The 14,616-nt window shown below is 50.2% G+C and overlaps 1 protein-coding gene across 4 annotated transcripts in view; it reads left to right on the top strand.

Moving 5' to 3' along the window:
- Nucleotides 1-14,616, top strand: part of NCOA1 (nuclear receptor coactivator 1) — a 299,593-nt gene that overhangs the window by 150,300 nt on the left and 134,677 nt on the right. For all 4 annotated transcript variants that reach the window (XM_040348120.1, XM_040348119.1, XM_040348117.1 and 1 more), the window contains exon 4: nt 14,154-14,254. In XM_040348120.1, coding sequence (XP_040204054.1) covers nt 14,154-14,254 — 101 coding nt within the window. The remainder of the gene's footprint in view (nt 1-14,153; nt 14,255-14,616) is intronic.

Raw genomic sequence — 14,616 nt, 5'->3', positions numbered from 1 at the left:
CCGCACGATGTAACCGAACCCTGGCCATTGCGTTGTACCAAGTCCCCCCCCCCCCTTTTTTTTATTTTTCGAGAGCGGCTCCCTAGGTGCGCTAATTGCTAATTGGCGCGCGTTTGCTCTCTGCGGGACTCGCCCTCCCCTCCGCTCGCTGTTTTCTTTTTCACGGGAATGAAAAAAAAAGCTCATTAAGGTTAAACAGTTCTTTCACACCGGCTCCTTCGCCACCGGCTGTAATTAGTGGTTTGGGGCGCGCGTACGGAGGAGGGGGATCGGTAGACGATCGACCAGCCGGCGCACCGCTGAAAGTTGGCTGCATAACTCCTTTTCTTCTGTTTATCGACGCCCTGGCATTCGAGGGGTAGAGAGCCATCCAATCCCCTTTCTCCGTCGTACGGCAAAGTGCTGATCCCTGAACCTGGACGCGTTCGGCTCAGAGACGTCCAAATTCCCTGCACAGGACCCTATTCACCTAAATAGGTTGTGTATCAGCAGTTGCGGCACAGCCCTCTTCACTTAAATAGGTTGTGTACTGGGTAGTTGCGGCACAGCCCTATTCACTTAAATAGGTTGTGTACAGGGTAGTTGCGGCACAGCCCTCTTCACTTAAATAGGTTGTGTACTGGGTAGTTGCGGCACAGCCCTATTCACTTAAATAGGTTGTGTATAGGGTAGTTGCGGCACAGCCCTATTCACCTAAAAAGGTTATGTATAGGGTAGTTGCGGCACAGCCCTCTTCACTTAAATAGGTTGTGTACAGGGTAGTTGCGGCACAGCCCTATTCACCTAAAAAGGTTATGTATAGGGTAGTTGCGGCGCAGCCCTCTTCACTTAAATAGGTTGTGTATAGGTTAGTTGCGGCACAGCCCTCTTCACTTAAATAGGTTGTGTATAGGGTAGTTGCGGCACAGCCCTCTTCACTTAAATAGGTTGTGTATAGGGTAGTTGCGGCGCAGCCCTCTTCACTTAAATAGGTTGTGTATAGGGTAGTTGCGGCACAGCCCTATTCACCTAAAAAGGTTATGTATAGGGTAGTTGCGGCACAGCCCTCTTCACTTAAATAGGTTGTGTATAGGTTAGTTGCGGCACAGCCCTCTTCACTTAAATAGGTTGTGTATAGGGTAGTTGCGGCACAGCCCTCTTCACTTAAATAGGTTGTGTATAGGGTAGTTGCGGCACAGCCCTCTTCACTTAAATAGGTTGTGTATAGGGTAGTTGCGGCACAGCCCTCTTCACTTAAATAGGTTGTGTATAGGGTAGATGTGACACAGCCCTCTTCACTTAAATAGGTTGTGTTCAGGGCGGTTTTCTAGCGCGCACGCGGAAAAACGCTATGATACGAACGCAGGGATCGCTCGCTGTATCGATCGGTAATCGTTTGACACTCTTCATCTCTTCATTTTCATCGTCTGGGATTGTCCCTTTAAATCAAGGTGTCGCGCCTGGCGTCCCCCCCCCCCCCCCCCCGGGCCTCTCCTGTAATGTAAAGCCCCTCCCCCCCTCGCCGCTGACATAGCGCCGCTGTCCTCGCGTGAACCGTCGGTGCTGTGCTATACCCTCCGGCTCTTTCATATTGTATCCATAGAGAGAAGACGGGATGATTGCCTCGTCTTGTATTGTGCGGACGGGAAGCTCAGCGAGAATTCCGAATGAGATCCATTAAATATTGATTATAGGAGGAGGGGGGGAGGGGAGACTGCGAGCCGCGATCTGCAAACGCGCCATCTCCTGGACTCAAATGGCTTATTCTGATTTCACTGCACACTGCGAGCGTCTCGCAATGTGCGGCGAGTCATAATGGAAAGATTTGCACACCCCCGTCTTAAGCGCTGGCAAGCCTGATTTCCGCTTTCAAGCCCTGCTGCAGTTTCCCTTTCACTTACAGGTCTTTGCTCCCCACCTACTAGTGACTGCACAGTGAATAGAGAAGCAGCAGCTCATCTCTATCATCATGTTCTCTCCTCCTGTCAGCATGCATCTTGCAGTACAACCCTGTCTGGCGGGGGGGGGGGGGTGATGCCTGCTTTTTCCCCCCCTGTTGCAGTTTCACTTTCACTTACAGGTCTCGTCTTTTAAACCAGCCAGTGAGAAGAGGAGCAGCAGACTGATGGGCCAGAGTCTGTTCTCTCCTACTATGCAGTGGAACCCTGTTTGGCAGCAGAGGGGATGATTCCTGCTTTTTTTCCCCTGCTGCAGTTTACCTTTCACTTGCAGCTTTTTTGCTGTCCACCAACCAGTGACTGTGCAGTGAAAGGAGAAGGAGGAGACTGACGAGCCCATCTTTCTGGTGATCCTGTTCGCTCCTCCTATCAGCATGCTTCTTGCTGTGGAAACCTGTTTTGCACCTGATTTTTTTTCTCTGCTGCAGTTTCAGTTTCACTTGCAGGTATTTGCTCTCTCCGCCAGCCAAGTGACCGGGCTGTGAAAGGAGAAGCAGCACAGACGATGAGCTTATCTCTCTGTCATTCTGTTCTCTCCTCCTATCAGCATCCTTCTTGCAGTACAACCCTGTCTGTCTCCCGGAGGGGGACCCCGATTTTTCTCTGCTGCGGTTTCACTTTCACCTGCAGGCCTTGCCAACCAGTGAAAGGAGAAGCAGCAGACTGATGAGTCCATCTCTCTGTCATTCTGTTCTCTCCTCCTATCAGCATCCTTCTTGCAGCACAACCCTGTCTGTCTCCCGGAGGGGGACCCGATTTTTCTCTTCTGCGGTTTCACTTTCACCTTCAGGCCTTGCCAACCAGTGAAAGGAGAAGCAGCAGACTGATGAGTCCATCTCTCTGTCATTCTGTTCTCTCCTCCTATCAGCATCCTTCTTGCAGCACAACCCTGTCTGTCTCCCGGAGGGGGACCCGATTTTTCTCTTCTGCGGTTTCACTTTCACCTTCAGGCCTTGCCAACCAGTGAAAGGAGAAGCAGCAGACTGATGAGTCCATCTCTTTGTTACACACTGTTCTCTCCTACTCTGTTCTCTCCTGGGGGGGGGGGGGGACCTGCTGCAGTTTCCCTTTCACTTACAGGTCTTCGCTCTCCACCAGGCAAGTGACTGGACAGTGAAAGGAGAAGCAGCAAACTGGTGGGAATTTATTTGTCTCAAGTTTTTTATTTATCGTCCTAAAAAAAGAATAAAAAAAAAAGGAAATCAGTGGCGCTAAAAATAGCCCCGCAGGATATCCTGATCACGTGACCCGACTTCAGTCCCCCCCTCCCCCCCCCCGGCCCTGCGCTTTGCCAGACCGCGCTTTTCTGGACCCCGGCCGCGTCTTTCAGAATCCAACCCCCCCCGGGCCGGCACGCCGCGCTGTCACAACACCGCCCCGCCTGGATGCAGCCATTTGGCACCCCGCCGCGCTCCGCGCCGGGGGTTATGTAATACGCTGGCACGCGCCTCTCGGACCTGATCTGACGGCATCCGTCGCAAATCTGCTTCAAGTGCTTTTTCCGCCATTCCGCGAGATACACTCACAGATCTCCAGCCAGACAAATAATAATTATTATTACTAAACGATCATTACGCCGGGGTAAACAGGCCCGTCGCCGCCGCCGCCGCTCGCGAAGGGAACAGCTGGAGATCGCGGCGGAGCTTCCGGGAACACGCGCTGGCACGTTTCCCACGGGTTTAACCCCTTGTGATCGGCGGCTTGAAGGACAACTACGGGGTTTTGTTTTTGTTACAATGATGTAACTATTTAATTGCCGCTTGTAACATTTTATAACTTTATTGATATTAAAAAAAACGATCGTTCCCGTCTGATCCTCTGCCAATAGAAATTCCCATTTCCTTTCTTCCTTCCTCTCCACCCTTCCAAGGGAAACAAATGAGCGCCGGGAACAGCAAATATTGTTTAAATACAAAAGGCGTGTGTGGTCTTCCTTGAATCCTGGTGTGAGAACATTGGCATAGTAATATCACCTAACATTGGCATACAAGTACTTAATATTACCCAACATTGGCATATAAGCACCTAATATTACCCAACATTGGCATATAAGCACCTAATATTACCCAACATTGGCATATAAACACTTAATATGACCTAACATTGGCATATAAGCACTTAATATTACCCAACATTGGCATATAAACACTTAATATGACCTAACATTGGCATATTAATATGACCTAACATTGGCATATAAGCACCTAATATTACCTAACATTGGCATATACATTTTTAATATTACCCAACATTGGCATATAAACACTAAATATCACCTAACATTGGCATATAAGTTTTTAATATTACCCAACATTGGCATATATAAGCGCTTAATATTATCGAACATTGGCATATAAGCGCTTAATATTACCTAACATTGGCATATAACCACCTAATATTACCCAACATTGGCATATAAGCGCTTAATATGACCTAACATTGGCATATTAATATGACCTAACATTGGCATATTAATATGACCTAACATTGGCATATTAATATCACCTAACATTGGCATATAAGCGCTTAATATGATTTAACATTGGCATATAAGCCATATACATTTTTAATATTACCCAACATTGGCATATAAACACTTAATATCACCTAACATTGGCATATAAGTTTTTAATATTACCCAACATTGGCATATATAAGCGCTTAATATTATCGAACATTGGCATATAAGCGCTTAATATTATCGAACATTGGCATATAAGCTCTTAATATTACCTAACATTGGCATATAAGTACTGAAGATTACCCTACATTGGCATATAAGCCCTTAGTTTACCCAACATTGGCATATAAGCACTTAATATTACCCAACATTGGCATATAGGCACTTAATATTACCTAACATTGGCATATAAGCGCTTAATATTATCGAACATTGGCATATAAGCGTTTAATATTATCGAAAATTGGCATATAAGCACCTAATATTACCTAACATTGGCATATAAGTACTGAAGATTACCCTACATTGGCATATAAGCACTTAGTTTACCTAACATTGGCATAAAAGTGCTTAATATTTCCTAACATTGGCATATAAGTACTTAAGATTACCTAACATTGGCATATAAGTGCTTAAAATTTCCTAACATTGGCATATAAGTACTTAAGATTACCTAACATTGGCATATAAGTGCTTAATATTACCTAACATTGGCATATAAGCGCTTATTATTACCTAACATTGGCATATAAGCACTTACTATTACCTAACATTGGCATATAAGCGCTTATTATTACCTAACATTGGCATATAAGTATTTAATATTACCTAACATTGGCATATAAGCGCTTAATATTACCTAACATTGGCATATAAGCACTTAATATTACCTAACATTGGCATATAAGCGCTTATTATTACCTAACATTGGCATATAAGCGCTTAATATTACCTAACATTGGCATATAAGCACTTAATATTACCTAACATTGGCATATAAGCACTTAATATTACCTAACATTGGCATATAAGCGCTTATTATTACCTAACATGGGCATATAAACACTTAATATTATCGAACATTGGCATATAAGTATTTAATATTACCCAACATTGGCATATAGGCACTTAGTTTACCCAACATTGGCATATAAGTGCTTAATATTACCTAACATTGGCATACAAGCGCTTAATGGGCCACATCCTGTGAACTGTCCTAACAAATCCGGGACAGTTCAGAGGTTGCGAGACTGTCCCAACAAATCCGGGACAGTTCAGAGGTTGCGAGACTGTCCCAACAAATCCGGGACAGTACGGAGGTTGCGAGACTGTCCCAACAAATCCGGGACAGTTCAGAGGTTGCGAGACTGTCCCAACAAATCCGGGACAGTTCAGTGGTTGTGGAACTGTTCCAACAAATCCGGGACAGTTCAGAGGTTGCGGGACTGTCCCAACAAATCCGGGACAGTTCAGAGGTTGCGGGACTGTCCCAACATATCCGGGACAGTTCAGAGGTTGCAAGACTGTCCCAACATATCCGGGACAGTTCAGAGGTTGCGAGACTGTCCCAACAAATCCGGGACAGTTCAGTGGTTGCGGGACTGTCCCAACAAATCCGGAACAGTTCAGAGGTTGGGGGACTGTCCCAACAAATCCGGAACAGTTCAGAGGTTGCGAGACTGTCCCAACAAATCCGGGACAGTTCAGAGGTTGCGAGACTGTCCCAGCAAATCCGGGACAATTCAGAGGCTGCGGGACTGTCCCAACAAATCTGGGATAGTTCAGAGGTTGCGGGACTGTCCCAGCAAATCTAGGACAGTTCAGAGGTTGCGAGACTGTCCCAACAAATCCGGGACAGTTCAGAGGTTGCGGGACTGTCCCAACAAATCCGGGACAGTTCAGAGGTTGCGAGACTGTCCCAACAAATCCGGGACAGTTCAGAGGTTGCCGGACTGTCCCAACAAATCCGGGACAGTTCAGAGGTTGCGGGACTGTCCCAACAAATCCGGGACAGTTCAGAGGTTGCGGGACTGTCCCCACAAATCCGGGACAGTTCAGAGGTTGCGAGACTGTCCCAACATATCTGGGACAGTTCAGAGGTTGCGAGACTGTCCCAACAAATCCGGGACAGTTCAGTGGTTGTGGAACTGTTCCAACAAATCCGGGACAGTTCAGAGGTTGCGGGACTGTCCCAATAAATCCGGGACAGTTCAGAGGTTGCGGGACTGTCCCAACAAATCCGGGACAGTTCGGAGGTTGCGGGACTGTCTCAGCAAATCCGGGACAGTTCACAGGTTGCGGGACTGTCCCAACAAATCCGGGACAGTTCAGAGGTTGCGGGACTCTCCCAACAAATCCGGGACAGTTCAGAGGTTGCGGGACTGTCCTAACAAATCCGGGACAGTTCAGAGGTTGCGGGACTGTCCCAACAAATCCGGGATTGTTCACCGCTCTGCAGTCATTCTCAGAATGCTGACGTGAGTTTTCTAGGGAGGAGTTATGCCATGAAATATTATTTTAGCCGCCGACCACAAAATGAGCGCAAACAGCGACTAAACAATTCCTTTTTTATTTTTAGAGTTGTCCACATTCTTCCAGGGTAATAACCATGTTGACTTGTTGTAAAGCGCTGGCGCAAACTGTTGGCGCTACATAAATCCTGTATAATAATAATTATAATATTGTAGTGCCAGCCGAACTGGTTCCCCACCGGTTGTTTTTCCTTGAGAGGTGAACGCATTAGACCGGGACTAATGCATTCCACGCACATCTTTGTTCTTTACTGTAAGAGCTTTTAAAGGGCAGGATGTAAGGGAGCGGCGTGTAATGCAATTCACTGTTAAAGTCCATTACTGTAAGTGGCTCTGTGGGGGCCGCCGGCACATCTGTCTCATTTGGAGAGCCTTGGTTTTTCCTTTATCCATCTCATGATCGTCACCTAAGATGGCTTCAGAACCATTACACTTTGGCAGCTTGGCGGTTGGTGCTCCTGCCTTTCAGTGCTGGTGAAGACTTATGCAATGGCGTAACAATAGCTATAGCAGCCCACACAATGGTTTTGGGGCCCGAAGCGGGAGGGGGCCCCATTAGGGAGGCTGTTGAGGTCGGGTTGGTGGGCAATCAGAAATCTGCTATAGAGCTCTATGATTCACACACTCCTGGACCACCCTCCAGCTATCATGCCCAGGGTGGGAGCGGGGCCCCATTAGGGAAGTTATTCAGGTTGGGTTGGGGTTACTGACCCATGGGGGGCGCCATTGGGAAAACTGTTGAGGTTGGGTTGGTGGGCAATCAGAAATCTGCTATAGAGCTCTATGATTCACACACTCCTGGACAGGCCCGGACTGGGACAAAAAATAGGCCCGGGCATTTTAGACTGAGCAGCCCGGGGGTGGGGGCACGCGGCGGGGGTTAATGATGGAATGCCCGCACAGAGATGGAGACTGCTCCACATTTGTGGCACAGAGAGAGAAATCACTCCACATTGCTGGAACAGAGAGAAATCGTTGGACATTTCCCATTGTTGTACTGAAGTCAGTTGATAGATCGGAGGCTGTATAACCAGTCTGCACATTGATAGATTGAAATTCTGCCAGTTCAGCAGAAATTTCAATCTATTTATGATGGCCTAAGTCCACCAGTCTCTGAGTTTAATATTATCCTCAAATCTTCTGAAAGGGGTTCTCAACTTAGGTTTAGAAATTCACTTTGAACTCCACCTTATTTCCAGAACTCTCATTATGTATTAGATGTGCAAAGAATAAGGTGAGAGAACATCTAATACCTATAAAGAGTAATGAAAATAAGGTGGAGTACAAAGTGAAATATCTGGAGGGACTGGCTGAGGTTAAAACAGGCAGGGAGGAAATTAGGCATCACCTCCTTACTGTCTGTCAAATGCCTCTGAAAAGTGACATGAGAATTGATAACTTTTCAGTGGAGTATCTGTGAGTGCAAGCCTTTTGGCTCACACTGGTGCTCAACATTTTTTTGGGGGGAAGCAATCAAACTGAACAAAAACATCAAATGCAGCCACTGTGCCCCATCAAATGCAGCCACTGTGCCCCATCAAATGCAGCCACTGTGCCCCATCAAATGCAGCCACCTTGTCCCATCAAATGCAGCTGTTGTGCCCCATCAAATGCAGCCACTGTGCCCCATCAAATGCAGCCACTGTGCCCCATCAAATGCAGCCACTGTGCCCCATCAAATGCAGCCACTGTGCCCCATCAAATGCAGCCACTGTGCCCCATCAAATGCAGCCACTGTGACACATCAAATGCAGCCACTGTGACACACCCTCCACCCACTCGCTGTCTGACCGACATTTACCCCATCTTAGTGGCCGGTCAGGCATGAATCTATCCATTTTACATATGGGGGTGGCATAATGGAGGGGGCAGTGCCTGTGTGCCCTTAATGGACAGGCCGCCACTGTGGCGGTTTTCCATAGCCCCAGTCCCTCAGACTTCTAATTAGAAATTGTGCGTTTTTGCTGCATTTTTTGGAATTGCACCACAGATGCGGCATGCAGGACTTTTTGTGCACTTTCAGGACGACATGCAGCAAAAATGTACAACCTAATATAAGTCTATGGGACTGGAGGGTAACATGCCAGAACTGCAGCTAAACTGCAGCTTGCCAGTGTGAACCCACATCATAACATCTAGGAGGGCAAGAAACTGTCACAGGCTGCTGTAATATAACACTTAATATGCAGAGAGGGGGACGTGGCCAGTGGACAATCCACAACTTGTGGCAGGTGACGTGGCCAGGTGATTTGGCAAGTGGATAATCCACTTGTGGCAGGTGACGTGACAAGTGGACAATCCACAACTTGTGGCAGGTGACATGGCCAGTTGACGTGGCAGATGACGTGGCAAGTGGACAATACACAACTTGAGGCAGGTGACGTGGCAAGTGGACAATCCACAACTTGTGGCAGGTGACGTGGCCAGTTGACGTGGCAGGTGACGTGGCAAATCCACAACTTGTGGTAGGTGACGTGGCCAGGTGATGTGGCAGGTGACGTGGCCAGGTCACGTGGCCAGTGGACAATCCACAACTTGTGGCAATTGACGTGGCAGGTGACGTGGCCAGTGGACAATCCACAACTTGTGGCAGGTGATGTGGCCAGGTGACGTGGCAGGTGACGTGGCCAGGTGACATGGCAAGTGGACAATCCACAACTTGTGGCAGGTAACGTGGCCAGGTGACGTGGCCAGTGGACAATCCACAACTTGTGGCAGGTGATGTGGCCAGGTGACGTGGCAAGTGGACAATCCACAACTTGTGGCAGGTGACGTGGCCAGTGGACAATCCACAACTTGTGGCAGGTGGCGTGGTCAGGTGACATGGCAGGTGACGTTTCAAGTGGACAATCCACAACTTGTGGCAGGTGACGTGGCCAGTTGACGTGGCAGGTGATGTGGCCAGTGGACATTCCACAACTTGTGGCAGGTGACGTGGCCAGGTGACGTGGCCAGGTGACATGGCAAGTGGACAATCCACAACTTGTGGCAGGTGACGTGGCCAGTGGACAACCCACAACTTGTGGCAGGTGACATGGCAGATGACATGGCAAGTGGACAATACACAACTTGAAGCAGGTGACGTGGCAAGTGGAAAATCCACAACTTGTGGTAGGTGACGTGGCCAGGTGATGTGGCAGGTGACGTGGCCAGTGGACAATCCACAACTTGTGGCAATTGACGTGGCAGGTGACGTGGCCAGTGGACAATCCACAACTTGTGGCAGGTGACGTGGCGTGGCCAGGTGACGTGGCAGGTGATTTGGCCAGGTGACATGGCAAGTGGACAATCCACAACTTGTGGCAGGTAACGTGGCCAGGTGACATGGCAGGTGACGTGGCCAGGTGACGTGGACAATCCACAACTTGTGGCAGGTGACGTGGCCAGGTGATTTGGCAAGTGCATAATCCACTTGTGGCAAGTGGACAATCCACAACTTGTGGCAGGTGTCGTGGTCAGGTGACGTGGCAAGTGGACAATCCACAACTTGTGGCAGGTGACGTGGCCAGTTGACGTGGCAGGTGACGTGGCCAGTGGACAATCCACAACTTGTGGCAGGTGATGTGGCCAGGTGACGTGGCAGGTGACGTGGCCAGGTGACATGGCAAGTGGACAATCCACAACTTGTGGCAGGTGACGTGGCCAGGTGACATGGCAGGTGACGTGGCCAGTGGACAATCCACAACTTGTAGCAGGTGGCGCACTCGGCCAGCTCAGTGGCCTTTTTGCAGGACATTAGAGCAGCCCAGGGGGCAAATGCATTCTTGCAACCCAGCCCAGTCCGCCCCAAGGGCCTTGGTACACCTCTGGGTAGAAGTGACATGCGGGCCGCCGAGGGCCGTTCGCGGGCCGCGATCGGCCCGCGGGTCGCCAAGGGCCATTCGCGGGCCGCTACCGGCCCGCAGGCCGCCGCGGCCCACCGGGCATATGCCCGGTATGCCCTATGGCCAGTCCGGGCCTGCTCCTGGACCACCCTCCAGCTATCATGCCCAGGGTGGGAGGGGGGGACCCATTAGGGAAGTTATTCAGGTTGGGTTGGGGTTACTGACCCATGGGGGGCGCCATTGGGAAAACTGTTGAGGTTGGGTTGGTGGGCAATCAGAAATCTGCTATAGAGCTCTATGATTCACACACTCCTGGACCACCCTCCAGCTATCATGCCCAGGGTGGGAGGGGGGCCCCATTAGGGAAGTTATTCAGGTTGGGTTGGGGTTACTGACCCATGGGGGGCACCATTGGGAAAATTGTTGAGGTTGGGTTGGTGGGCAATCAGAAATCTGCTATAGAGCTCTATGATTCACACACTCCTGGACCACCCTCCAGCTATCATGCCCAGGGTGGGAGCGGGGCCCCATTAGGGAAGTTATTCAGGTTGGGTTGGGGTAACTGACCCATGGGGCCCAGGGTGGGAGGGGGGTGCGCCATTGGGAAAACTGTTGAGGTTGGGTTGGTGGGCAATCAGAAATCTGCTATAGAGCTCTATGATTCACACACTCCTGGACCACCCTCCAGCTATCATGCCCAGGGTGGGAGCGGGCCCCATTAGGGAAGTTATTCAGGTTGGGTTGGGGTTACTGACCCATGGGGGGTGCCATTGGGAAAACTGTTGAGGTTGGGTTGGTGGGCAATCAGAAATCTGCTATAGAGCTCTATGATTCACACACTCCTGGACAACCCTCCAGCTATCATGCCCAGGGTGGGAGCGGGGCCCCATTAGGGAAGTTATTCAGGTTGGGTTGGGGTTACTGACCCATGGGGGGCGCCATTGGGAAAACTGTTGAGGTTGGGTTGGTGGGCAATCAGAAATCTGCTATAGAGCTCTATGATTCACACACTCCTGGACAACCCTCCAGCTATCATGCCCAGGGTGAGAGGGGGGGCCCCATTAAGGAAGTTATTCAGGTTGGGTTGGGGTTACTGACCCATGGGGCCTGAGGTGGAAGGGGGGCCCCGTTAGGGAGGCTGTTTGGGGTTTGCAACTCATGGCCATCAGAATTTAGCTATAGTTCTCCATAATTCATATTTGCACTCCTGGACTCTCTCCTTCCCCTCGGCTATGGGGCCTGAGCTCTAGAGGTGGCCCTGTTAGGGAGGCTGTTCAGGTTGGGTTGGGGTTGGCGGCCCGTGGAGCCTGCGGTGGGAGGGGGACCCCATTAGGCAGGCTGTTTAGATTGAGTCAGGATTAATGGCAGATGGCCAACAGAATTTTGCTATGGAGCTCCATGGTTCACAGTTACACTCCTTAACTCCCTCCCCTCCTCCCCCACAAGCTATGGGGCCCGGAGTGGGTGAGGCCCCTTTAGGGAGGCTGTTCAGGTTGGGTTAGGGTTGGTGGCCCATGCTATGGGGCTACATAATTCAAACTTACACTCCTAGACTCCCTCTTTCCCCTCGGCTATAGGGCCAGGGTGTAGAGAGTGTCCCCATTAGGGAGTCTCTTCAGGTTGGGTTGGAGTTGGTGGCCCATAATACTTGGGGTAAGAGGGGGGCCCCTTTAGGGAGGCTGTTCAGTTTGAGTTGGAGTTGGTGGACCATTGGGCCTGCGGTAGGAGGGGGCCCCATTAGGGAGGCTGTTCAGGTTGGGTTGGGGTTGGTGGTCCATGGGACCTGAGGTGGGAGGGGGGCACATTAGGAAGGCTGTTTAGTTTGAGTTGGGGTTGGTGGTCCATGGGACCTGAGGTAGGAGGGGGCCTCATTAGGGAGGCTGTTCAGGTTGGGTTGGGGTTGGTAGTCCATTGGACCTGACGTGGGAGGGGGCCTCATTAGGGAGGCTGTTCGGGTTGGGTTGGTGGTCCATGGGACCTGAGGTGGGAGGGGGGCCACATTAGGGAGGCTGTTCAGGTTGGGTTGGGGTTGGTAGTCCATGGGACCTGAGGTGGGAGGGGGGCCACATTAGGGAGGCTGTTCAGGTTGGGTTGGGGTTGGTAGTCCATTGGACCTGACGTGGGAGGGGGCCTCATTAGGGAGGCTGTTCGGGTTGGGTTGGTGGTCCATGGGACCTGAGGTGGGAGGGGGGCCTCATTAGGGAGGCTGTTCAGGTTGGGTTGGGGTTGGTAGTCCATGGGACCTGAGGTGGGAGGGGGGCCACATTAGGGAGGCTGTTCAGGTTGGGTTGGGGTTGGTAGTCCATGGGACCTGAGGTGGGAGGGGGCCACATTAGGGAGGCTGTTCAGGTTGGGTTGGGGTTGGTAGTTCATGGGACCTGAGATGGGAGGGGGGCCACATTAGGGAGGCTGTTCAGGTTGGGTTGGGGTTGGTAGTTCATGGGACCTGAGGTGGGAGGTGGGGTCTATTAGGGAGGCTGTTCAGGTTGGGTTGGGGTTGGTAGTCCATGGGACCTGAGGTGGGAGGGGGCCCGATTAGTGAGGCTGTTCAGGTTGGGTTGGGGTTGGTAGCCCATGGCCCATCTGACTTTTTCCACCCCAGCTCCGGCTATAGGACCCGGGGTGAGGGGAGGGGGGGAGCTCATTAGGGAGGCTGTGAAGATTGGTTTGGGGATAGTGGGGCTCCATGATTCATAGTTACAACCCCACATTCTGTACAGCAGGGCTGGAGTGTGACAGGTAGAAGCAGCGCACGGAGCCAATCAGTTCACGTGTTGACAAAAAGCATGTTTATAGGAGGAGAGAGCAAAGTGACCTAGCAATGAGTTCATGACAGTGCTGCTTCTCCTATCACTGTGCAGTCACATGCTGGGGGTGGGTCTAGGATCTGAGGAAGTGGGTTGAGGAAGTGGGTTGAACAATGTTGGCCATCAAAATTATGACATCTAGTGATAGAAAAAAGGTACTGCCAGGGAAATCTCTGAAATAAAGGTGAATATTGCAGCAAAGGCTATTTATTTATTTTTTTGTTTATTCTACCTTTGAATTGTCTGTTCATTTGTTACTTTTGGATGGAGTCCTGTTAAGGCAGATTGGGGCCCTGTGCAAGCTTAGATCCCCCCCCCCATTGCTCTGATTGGTGGGGATTGCAATAGGCACACAGAAGTCACTGTATTTGTATTGTCTGTCCCCATCAGACCCAAACTTGGTCCCCAGTGATGCCCGTCCCTCTTCCAGTCTGAGTGCTGCTGTGCAGGGGATATAATACTGCAATTCTGGTATACTGGCCAGCCACATTTAATGTAATATAAATGGTGATTTCTAACATGTTCAGCTTCAAAGGAGTTCTATCATAGACTTAGTATTGTATTTCATTCGGATTTCCTCTTCTGTTCTGCAGAGAAAGTTGCCGGTATCGATGACGACGTCCAGAAATCAGACATCTCCTCCAGCAGCGGTGGGATGATCGAGAAGGAGTCGCTGGGACCTCTCCTCCTAGAGGTAAGCGGAAAAAAAACAACAGCAGCCTTTAAAGCTCAATAAATAGCCTCCTCCTAGTCCTCGTCTCTCTCTGTCTTTCTCATCTCTCTCGTCGCTCTCTCTCATCTCTCACGTCTCTCTCTCTCTTCACTCTCTCCCCTCTCTCTCTCTTCTCTCTCTCGTCTCTCTCTTGTCTCTCTCTCTCTCGTCACTCTCTCCCTTCTCTCTCTCTTCTCTCTCGTCGCTCTCTCTCATCTCTCACGTCTCTCTCTCTTCACTCTCTCCCCTCTCTCTCTCTTCACTCTCTCCCCTCTCTCTCTTTCTTCTGTCTCTCTCTTGTCTCTCTCTCTCGTCACTCTCTCCCCTCTCTCTCTCTCTTCTCT

The sequence above is a fragment of the Rana temporaria genome, chromosome 4 (genome assembly GCF_905171775.1).
Source record: "Rana temporaria chromosome 4, aRanTem1.1, whole genome shotgun sequence".
NCBI lineage: Eukaryota > Metazoa > Chordata > Amphibia > Anura > Ranidae > Rana > Rana temporaria.
Note: the sequence above shows the minus strand (reverse complement) of the source record. Positions and strands in the feature narration are given on the sequence as shown.